At 39.9% G+C, this 11,341-nt stretch overlaps 1 protein-coding gene across 1 annotated transcript in view; it reads right to left on the reverse strand.

Moving 5' to 3' along the window:
- Positions 1–1,130: 1,130 nt before the first annotated feature.
- zcchc2 (zinc finger, CCHC domain containing 2) overlaps positions 1,131–11,341 on the reverse strand; it is a 28,970-nt gene continuing 18,759 nt past the window's right edge. The window contains exons 11-14 of the mRNA XM_084411997.1: positions 9,980–10,071; positions 9,758–9,850; positions 7,687–8,721; positions 1,131–3,175 (exon numbers count right to left, since the gene is read on the reverse strand). Coding sequence (XP_084268123.1) covers positions 3,114–3,175; positions 7,687–8,721; positions 9,758–9,850; positions 9,980–10,071 — 1,282 coding nt within the window. The 3' untranslated portion in view covers positions 1,131–3,113. The remainder of the gene's footprint in view (positions 3,176–7,686; positions 8,722–9,757; positions 9,851–9,979; positions 10,072–11,341) is intronic.

Genomic DNA, 11,341 nt, shown 5'->3' on the forward strand with positions numbered 1-11,341 from the left:
ACATGGTTCAGATCACTCAAAACATATATGAAAATGGAGACGCCCTTATATGGTCAGTAAGGAAGCTGGCTGTCCAACTAGTGAAAAAGTCTGGTACTGCGCCCAAATAAAATCTTACTGAAAGCTCATTTTTTGAGATATCAACCTAAAATTTGGAACACAACTTTAGATTTTTGGCTTTAATTTTCTAGCAGTTTTAGAGTAAAATATATTTTGTAATATATATATATATATATATATTTTTTACATTCTATATTTTCATAAACTCAAACTTATGTAACTTTTTTTCTGTTTCACTTTCATAATTTATTTCACTTCTACAATAATCTGGCAAATGTCTTCTTAAAAACAAGACCAACCATATGTCTATATTCCAAAGCATTCTTGAATTACAACCATTTAAGTTTGTATAGTGATTTTTGTTTTGTCTATGCAATAAAAGGTGGGGGTGACAATTAAAGGGTTAAATCAGCAAGACTTCAATATGGTCTCATTTGTAAACATTAATGCATTACCTAACAAGGACTTAAAATAAATGAACAAAATATTTTTATAGCATTTATTAACCTTTTTTAATGTTAGTTAATAAACATGTTAGTTCACAGTACATCAACTGTTAACAGATATTAACAGATTAAAAGTAATAGTTCACCCAAAAATGTCATCATTTACTCACCTCAGTCACGGTTGGTGTTGTTTCCAGAACTTTTAAGTGAAATAGTATTAAGTCAATAACCTAAACACATTTGCAGGTTCTCTTATGTCGGTTAATGGTCACATGACATGCAGGTAAACAAATAAAAAATTTAATCTTTTTTGCAAACATTTTATTTTAAAATTATTTACTTTAATTTTACATTATCAGCTTTTCGTTAAACTGCACGAACACGAACCCCAGTCTGGGAAACCCTGACATAATGTAATGTTGTTGATAAAGAATGCAGTGTATTTTCTTTCTCTTTGTGTGTTTATATGGTGCAAGTATGATATGGTGATAAATGAGTTAATCAAAAGTAATCTAAAAGTAATCCGATTACCTAAAATGTGTTATTGTAACTACAATTTTTGTCATGCAATTTGGAATCAGTAACCGACTACAATTTCTAAGTAATCGACCCACAATGCATCACATGACAAGATTTCAAATCAAAAGCAACACCACAAAATGTTTTTTTTTAATATATTTATTGCTAATATTTCTTGACAGAAATGATCAATTTGCCACAAAAATGCAAACGTGATCAGATTAATTTGACCTCTCAGTACAGATTAATCAACATTTACATATGAAATACAGTAAACTTAAACTCGGAGGCAGATTTCAAACCTCACCCATACAGTACATCTTCATAAATCTATAAAAAGTGTAACGAATACAGTCGACATGGTTTGAACCTCGAGTAGTTAAACTCCCTTTCGAGTCTATTTACAGATTAGTAACAATTTACCAAACCGAATGAAAGCACATTTAAAAACCTGCAACACTGTCGTGGAAAGCGACTCGTCAACTCCACCGCGTGTTACTAACCATAAATGTGCTAAAAACTCCTGGACAAGCATTAAAGGCCTTCTAGCCCTTCAGCAAAATCTCATGAAAATATCAAAATAAAATCCTTTCATGTATTTTTCTCAATACAAACATGCCAAATCTCCTTATATATATTTGTATATATTTATATATATATATAAAAAAAAAAAAGTTAGGGCTGCTTTGGCAAAACTGCAATATAATTTCAGAAATACATCTTTGACATTTTAAATATGTACTTTAAACACAAAGACTTAAGACTCGAAATTATTTCCAACACACTTGCAGCTGCTTGCACGGCAATAGGCACAAATGTTCGCCTTCTGGTTCTTTGACAATTCGCAGGAAAAATGTTTTCAACACACAAGCAAGATATTATGGATGCTCAAAAGCTGTCCTGCATTAACAATAACTTTTCTTTCTTTGTTAGAAAGTAACTTGTGTCGGATTACATTTTCATTTCCTCTTAACAGTGCTTTAGGCTTAGGATGAACATGGATGAAGAATTTTGTCCGACTCAAAAAGTCTTAAAGGGATAGTTCACCCAAAAAAAAAAAAAAATGAAAATGTCGTCATTACTCACTCATCCACAAGTCGTTCCAAACCTGTATGAGTTTCTTTCTTCTGTTGAACACGAAAAGATGATATTCTGAAGAATGTTGGTAATCAAACAGTTGATGGACCCCATTGACTTTCATAGTAGGAAAGAAAATACTACGGATGTCAACGGCTACCATCAACTGTCAGGTTACCAACATTCCTCAAAATAGCTTTCGTGTTCAACAGAAGAAAGAAACTCATAAGTTATGAAAAAATAAATTTTTGGGTGAACTATGCCTTTAAAGAATCTCCTGAAATGAGTAACTATGGCGGCCTCTAGTGGTCAGAGGTGTAAATGAGAGGCAGTACTGCAGATCTGGCTATTTCAGTGCATTTCAAACACCCGACTCACATTTTTCAGAGAACAACAGTTGTAGTGCATCGCGTTGAGAAGGAGAACAGGGCAAACCAGCAGCGCGTAATGTTGTAAGAGCATCATTATAAGCCCTCAAAAAACGTCCTCTGCTGTCAGAAAGAGAACACGCACATCTTCAAATAACAAAACAAGACCTTCCAAAATATTCCTTTGCGGTATATATTTTTTTGTTTGTCGTTTTCTCTCGTAGCATGTATAAAAGCCTATAAAGATTTCACCCGTGTCAGAAAAAGTAAAACAAAAATACTGCACTACAGGACTCAAGTAAATTTAACGTTCTCATTCACTTCGCCAGACGCTGCTAATGAGAACCTCAGCTTGAATAAAATCCTTCTTACAACAACAAACTATTCTGAACCTAAAACAAAATTCCTCTTTCAATCCATCCTATTTAAACTATAACATTAAGATCATTTAATTTCTAAGAGAACTCATTTAGTTTAGCAACTTGTCTTGCCATCAGTCGTTTGCATTGGCTTTTTTTAATTATTATATATTTTTTTTAAAGCAAACCTCTCCAGACAAGGACGCTTATACAAACAGAACAAAACTCGATCTAAAGGGTCTCTGGAATCGCTGGCTGGCAGGGCTTTGGTCCCCTGCTTTCTGTCAATCGGTTTTGTCAAGAGCTTCTGAGGTGTTTGGGGCAACAAACTTCAGCCGGTAACCACCTGAAACATACAGACGTGTATCAGTATGAGCGCTGGAAACAAAAATGTGGACACAAAGCACTTCTTAGGACTGCAAGTAGCCTGTGCAAATAGTTCGGACTGTGTAGCTCATGCAGTGATGCTTAGATTTTATATGACAGACCTATAGGTTCGGATGTTTTGCTAATCCTTCAAAATAAAAGGCTTGTGATAAAGAAGATTGAGTGAATGTAGGAAATAGTTCTGGAGGATGAAGGGCCCCTTCTCAAGAGGTAAAGCCCAAGGGTCTTAATGTGGCCCTGGACATGGGTATGTAACTCTGTCGCTCCCTTGAGGGTTTTTTTACTGCCGCCGCTAACAGCAACACGAGAACATTTAAATATATAGAACGGAGACATGCTACTCCTTTCCAAAGTGCTATTTTTGGCAAAACAAACAAAATGTACATGTTTACTTTTCCCACATAAGGGCTTTTCAGACTTGAAATAGTTAACCCTGGGTCATTCTGAACCCCGGGTAAACAGAATCCTGGGTTATTATCTTGTTTCAAGTTTTAACCCAGGCTAAAAATGTATCCTGGGTTATTCATAAGCTGACGTTTCCTAAACCCTGGTTTAGATTCTTATGTGCATATTTGCCGTGTCATTGATTGGATGAGTGCAGAACGCGACCCGTTTCCGTAAAAGCTCTAGCATTGCGCATCCTCGTATTGCCGACGGTACTATCGAGTTTATGCTGAATGGACACTTAAAAAGGTAAGAATGAAATGGTCTCAGCGTTTGACATTTTTCCTCTCAAACGGTAAAATTACAGTTTATATACAATGCGCAGTGTTTTCGTGATGCAAATATGATGCGGCGCTAACCTTGCTCCGGAGCAGGGTTTCATAACCCTGGGTAATAACGGTGCTAACTTCTCTTCTAAAATCGCAAATGTGAAACGTTCCTTTACCCGGGATTAAAAGCGGTGTTTAGAACGACGATAACCTGGGGTTAAGCGCAGTGTGTGAAAACTCCCAGAACTGCTTTAAATTCTTCGTGGCAGAGATTCAACAAGGTGCTGGAAACATTCCTCAGAGATTCTGGTCATATAGACATGAGAGCATCACACAGTTACTGCAGATTCATCGGCTGTACATCTATGATGCGATTCTCCCGTTCCACCACATCCCAAATGAGCTCTATTGGATTGAGATCTGGAGACTGTGGGGGGCATTAGAGTTTAGTGAACTTATTGTCATGTTCAAGAAACCAGTTTCAGAGGATTTAGGCTTTGTGACATGGCGTGTTATTCTGCTGGAAGTAGCCATCAGAAGATGGTACACCGTGGACATGGTCAGCCACAATACTCCGGTAGGCTGTGGTGTTTAAACGATGCTCAATTGGTACTAATGGGCCCACAGTGTGCCAAGAAAATATCCCTCACACCATTACACCACCAGCAGCCTGAACCGCTGATACAAGACAGGATGGATCCATTTTTTCATGGCGTTTACGCCAAACTCGGACCCGACCATCTGAACGTCACAGAAGAAATCGAGATTCATCAGACCAGGCAACGTTTTTCCAATCTTCTATTGTCCAATTTTGGTGAGCCTGTGTGAATTGTAGGCTCAGTCTCTGTTCTCAGCTGACGGGAGCGTCACCGGTGTGTCTTCTGCTGCTGTAGCTCTTGTGTGTTCAGAGATGTTCTTCTGCTTCCTTTCTATCCGCTGAACCACTCTAGCCATTGTCCTCTGACCTCAACAAGGCATTTTCACCCACAGAACTGCCGCTCACTGGATGTATTCTCTTTTTCAGATCATGTAAATCCTAGAGATGGTTGTGTGTGAAAATCCCAGTGGATCAGCAGTTTGTGAAACACTCAGACCAGCCCGTCTGGCACCAACAACCACGTTCAAAGTCACTTAAATCACCTTTCTTCCCCGTTCTGAGGCTCAGTCTGAACTCCAGCTCATCATCTTGACCATGTCTACATGCCTAAATGCATTGAGTTGCTGCCATGTGATTGGCTGATTAGATATTTGCATCAACGAGCAGTTGAACAGGTGAACCTAATAAAGTGGCCAGTGAGTGAGTGTGTGTGTGTATATATATGTGTATGTATATATATGTCTTAAGCCACCACCAGCTTTGTTGTTTTAGCAAAAAGTTAATGACCATCCATATTTATTTTTCGCTCTCTTTATTAAGATACAAACAGAAAATACAGGACAAAAATGTACACAATAAAAAATAAAGCTTCTTCGGGCAAAAGTCAGTATTTAGTGTGACCTCTCCTGTCACTAAGCACATCTTGAACTCTTTTGGGGAGACAGTCCTGTAGTTTTCTGAAGTAATCTTCTGGTATATTGTACCAGGCTTTTTTCAGCACTTCCCAGAATTATTCTTTAGATTTAAGCTGTCTTTTATTTATTTCTCTGTCCAGGTGATCCCATACGATCCCATAATATTCAGGTCTGGACTTTGTGGAAGCTGAATTGACTGTTTTATCAGCTGTTTTTCTCTCCAAAAGATTTCACTGCATTAGCAGTGTGCTTGAAATCGCTATCATGCTGAAAACTAAAACCATTCCCAATCACGCGTTATCCAGAAGGAATGGCATGGTAAATTAAAACCTGTCTGTACTTTTCAGCATTCATAATCGCATCAATTTGGACAGTATTACCAACACCACTGGCAGAAATGCAGCCCCAAACCAGGACAGACCCTCCACAACGTTTCACTGAAGCACTCATTCTTCCATCACATATTGTTGACGTTTGGACCCAAAACCTTTGGATTCGTCACTCCGTAATACTCTTTTCCACTGATCTTCATTCCAATCTTTGTGAGATTCAGCTTTTCACTTGGTTCACCCACCGAAAAAGTGGTTTCTTGGCTGCTAAGACCTTTCCTAATCAAGCTTCTTCGAACTGTAGAAGGGTCAACAATCCCGATGAAGCTGCCAGATGCTGAGCCAGGTCTTTGGTGGGACCTCTTCCAGTCTCTGAGAAACTTCTCATCAGACCTTGAAAGTTTTCTTGGTATTCCTGTCCTTTTTTTTTTGGTCCTTGCCCTTTCCTGATTTTCCAAATTTCTTGAGAATCCAGTTTGATTTCTGATTTTTCCCTTTGAGAGTGGCCTTGCTGATGCCAAATTATAAATATATGTCTGTCAAATTCTGTGATCTTTGGCCTTTTGAATGGAATGATGTGATTAAAAGTTGGTCTTATTAGCTTCCAATGAATTAAACTCATACAACATGTATGTAATGCTCAAGCATGTCTTGCACAAACCTGGGCCGAAATCTCCCCCTATACCCTCAAATAGGGCATTATCAGAGGGGACAGCCATTTGTTGTGGTGTCCGAAACCATAGTGGACGAGTGCACTAATTCTATCCCTTATTGCACTGCAATAACGAGTGTACAGCCGATGTAGGGCTGTCCGAATTCGCTCACTCATTTTCATTCACTCCTTCAAGTGAACTGTATTAGTGGACTAACGTAGGGAATAGTGATTCATTTCGGATTCAGCCCTGGTGTAATACAGACACTGTTCCCGGGCAGCTTTCTGTGCACGCGCGCTCCGAGACAGAGCCGAACACGCATAAGCAAAGTGCACTGTGGACTTCGGATTCACGACTTAACTGTCAAATAGCCTCCACTTAAAAATGCCAAAATGCCATTTGGGTAAATATCCTCGTAAACACAGTCGGTTATGTCTTAAGTGAATGTAAACCGTTGTTACTGCTTATACATCACTGCTTCAGTCTGTGCCATTACTGTTACTCAAAACTGTTAACAAAAGACAATGACAAAATCACTCACTGCTCTTGAATGAATAACTTTTGTGGCTTTAATAAGGATTATTATAAGCTATGTTTGATGTATACAGTGAAGACTATGCAGTTACAGTATTTTACATTTGATTTCTTTATTCTCTGTTTCTCTGAATACCAGTCAGTACATCCTCCTTAAAAACTTAAAGCACTGTTTTATTTAATTAGAATTTTTGTTCTGTTGTATTTATTGTCCATTTTGTTTGTAATTTATTTTTGTTCTTATTGTCTTGCTGACTGTTTACTTGCGTTCTGTAACTGTTTAGAGGACCCTTTACTCGGCTACATCAGTTAACCTAGTATTAGTTTTTGCTTAAGTAGCCTATCATTAATTGTGAAATTTTACTGAGATCTAAAATTACTCATATCATGAAATAAGACTTTGATCATATCGCCCACCAATTATCATGATTTCAATATTGACCAAAATAATCCTGATTATGATTTTTTTTTTTCATAATAGAGCAGGCCTACTTTAAACTAACTTTTTTTCTATTTTTTTTTAATACAGCATACACATTTCCTGTATTTTCTGGTTGTATTCTAATGTATGTATTCATTTTTTGAGTTCATTATTCAACATTTTTTAAATACCCAAGCAGATAATGGGGATGATATGCAAAAATTGCAAATTGGGATGTGAAAAAAAAAAAAAAAAACACTACATCTGTCTTTGCATACTTGTGTAGAGCGTTACTCGCATCATCGTACCTGTAAGCCCGGCGTCGATGGACGGTTGCTTGCAGTCTTGAGCGTAATGTCCACTCATGCCGCAGTTATAGCAGGACACGTTGTTATTCTTCTTCATGTTGGTTCCGCCAGACATCAGGCCGACCGGTGGAAAGACAGGAGGGTAAAAGCGACGGAAGGGAGGCATCTGAGTCAGGCTGTAGCCCGCCTGCGATGCCATCATGTGATCCGAGGGAGCGTGCAGGAACGTAGGAGGACCACTGTGGGTGTAGAAGGACAGAGGCGTCCCGTTATTCTGATGACCCTGGGCAGGGAAGCTGTTGCATAGAGACGGAGGGAGGTGGAAGAAGGTAGGCGGAGGCCCAAACATCTGACGGGCAGGTTGGGGCGGCAGGAAGTAGCTGGGTGTCTGATGGGTGCCGTTGCCCCCGCAGGTGCCCCGACAGCCGCAAGAGTTGCAGCCCCCCTGCTGCATCCCGCAGGCCTGTGGGGTGACCGGCAGACTGGAGCTGTTGATGTAGGACAAGGAATCGCTCTGAGCCGTGCTGTGTGTGACCGCGGGGGCTGGTAGGGGGCCCGGCCCTGGGGTGTGCGTGGGTACGCTTGTGGGGCAAGGTCCTGGTACTTGGCTATTGGAGAGAGGGCAGGAACTGGCGCTGGCAGTAACGGAAGGCTTAGCGTTTGTTTTGACGGGATTGTTGGTTGTGATGTTGGCGGGCTGTAGGGGACACTGGCTGGGCGAGAGGACACTGAACGCCCCCAGCGGTGGCTGTTGCTGCGGTTGAGCGCTGGCCGATGATGTTCCCGGGTCTTGGGCCAGTGGGATGGTGATGGTTATCTTACCCTGTCCAGTGTCCCTCTGGGTAGTGTTGTACTGCAGAGAGTAGGGGAGGCACGCAGTCAGCGCCAACTCCACCACTGAAGGAGCCTGCGGAACATTCTGGGGCTCGGCAACTAATGGATTCACCATGGCAACCGCTTTCCCGCCAACGCCTTTGGCGAGGTGAGTCTTTTCAGCTGGTTCCTGGGCCGAGTTATCCGACTGACTCTCTGTATCTGAACAGACACAAGTTTAAACAATTAAAAATGTCAATAATTTAATAAAGGTATCAAACTACGGTATATGACAACAGATTAGAATTTTTTACTTTCTAGAGGATGTGACCAATGGTTAGAGGAACACATTCACTCATCTGAGCTTAGTATTTATATTAGCCTACATTTGATTAACCCATTACAATAGTCACTTTACAGTTACAAGCACATTTCATGTCCAACAAGAAATATTGTAGCAAAATGTTTATTTTAGTCAGAATTATTGCACTCCTGTTTGGCGCACATGTTCACTGTTCACTGAAATCTGTGAAGTTTAGTTTGCATAAGGCTCGTCCACTCATGACAGCAAAATAGAAACATTTGCATGAATTTCTAACATTTACAGATGGATAATATACCTATTAAATGTAAGTTATACACTGAGAAAAAAAATGCCACATCTCCAATTCATTAAACAGCATCAGACGGGGCAAGTTATATTAAACTATACGCTTTAGCTATATCTTACCGGTTATTTTAAAGCCCTTAATATAAAGCATGTCTCATGTCTAGGACAAACTGTATTATGCACTTTCCCCACAGTGGCTCACTATTTCGCTATTTTTCAGATGCGTTTGTGATATTAAACTATTGTACATTGATATGAATGTTATTGCCTCATCCTATTTCATTTATAAAAAAATATATTGAATTGATATACCACCCAGCCCAAACCATGAGGTTTAGTTTATTGCAGATTCTTTGGACAAACTATCTCTTTAAAAACACATTCTGAAAACCACATTTTGCATTTCTCCTCTTCTCTATCTTGCTTCCAGATCTAGTTGTCTAATAAACCGACACAGTACATTATGAATATTGTTGGCCCTTTGACAAATTGCTTCAGTTCATCTTTTGTCGTTTCGATAAAAGCATCTGCTAAATGCATAAATGTAGTGTAATAAAATGCCGATAGCCTCGTGCTCTGTATACTGTCCCCTCCAATAAAGGCATAAAAAGGCCAAAAATATTAAGTGTATAAAGAAATGTAACACACCTTGGTCCTCCAGGCTCTTCTGGTGAACAGGGCTAGACGGCACGGAGTTTGAGCTCTCTGATGATGTGTCCCCATACCGGTCCCTTCCGGTGTCTAGAAACCAAAGGACAGGAGAAAACAAGGTTGTAGGTCACTGTAAGGCAGTAATACATGTATGCGTGATTGTATTTAGAGATGCACAGATATTGATCATTATTGTTTTGTGGTTTTTGGCACAAACACCTTTGCAAGCTGCCTGGTTGATCATCAGTGCTGCAGAAGGTTTCTGGATCCCATTAGAACTCTTGACACTAGCGACTCGTCGTCCTCTATCCCTGAAAACATGCAACAATGGTACAGGAGCCGTGAGCATATGCACTCCTGCTGCATCCGTGAGCACAACAAACTGTCTTAAATCGTTTGGTGTACATTTTGTTTCGAAATGTGATCTCAGTTCAGACACAAAAAACAGGTCAACATTAACAATCTGCACCCATAGAGAAAGACATTAAAGAACTGTGTGTGTACTGTTCTCGCTGAGGTGTAACAACTCCAACTAAACTCTCTCTATTCATGAACATGAAGAAATCCTGAGTTCTTTGTATGCAGATTTATTTTCTTCACATTGTACTGAATCCATACATATGAGATGAATGATGAGAAACGAGAGAGTGAAACTAGGAAACAAACAGCAAAATACTGTAATTAGCTAAGCCACTTAGCTTTCATGAACATTACTTTTACAGTACAAAATCAAATGTTTAAAAGTTAACTTAGTCAGACCAAAGATTATATACATACAAGCGATGCTTCTGCTGGGGAATCAACGGGCGGGATGAATTTTCTCTGACGAAATGACTCGAATGATGATTTTTTAACCAGTCTGCCGTGTCTAATAGGGCTGGGGGAATTAACGCGTTAATCTTTGCGATTAATTTGAGATGTTTAACGCGTAAAAATAAATAAATAACGCAATTAACGCAGCACCTTTTTTTGCCTCGTTTTAATGATTTCCTGTTGCGGCGGCTATTGAAAAGGGTGAAAATATGTCGTCCCGCCACTCCGTGTTCAGCGATCAGGTTTCATTCTCGCGCAGATTTCATGAGCGGGTCTTTTCCGCTCCGTATGTGCGCCGCGCTCTCCGTTCCGTGTGTGTGTGTGTGTCTCTGTGTCGGCGCGCTGCTGCGCTCTCTGCTCAATGTTTCGCTCCGTGTTTGCGCTGCGCGTTCTGCTCTGTCGTTAACGGCCCAAACGCTCCAATCATGTACCGATCACGCACTGGAAAAGCAAAGTCCGCTCAAATAACGTGAAATTTCTCAGTAGTAGCTAGACTTCTGTTTGCAATAGCCCTACTGAGCTGGTATAGTCATGCTGGGCAACAATGGTAAAATTACCTGCTCTGATCACATGCTCTGGTAATAATAGCTTTGTAGGACTAGGGGTGTAAATCGGAGCCTACATGACGATTCGATACGATACCGATTTCTTAAGCCAACGATTCGATTATTTTCGATACTTCAGAATTCCCCGCGATACGATTCGATTCGATACGATTCAATACTAGATTTTTACATGATATCTAAGTTTCATATAAATCAACAAAAA

The sequence above is a fragment of the Rutilus rutilus genome (assembly GCF_951802725.1).
Source record: "Rutilus rutilus genome assembly, chromosome: 6".
NCBI lineage: Eukaryota > Metazoa > Chordata > Actinopteri > Cypriniformes > Leuciscidae > Rutilus > Rutilus rutilus.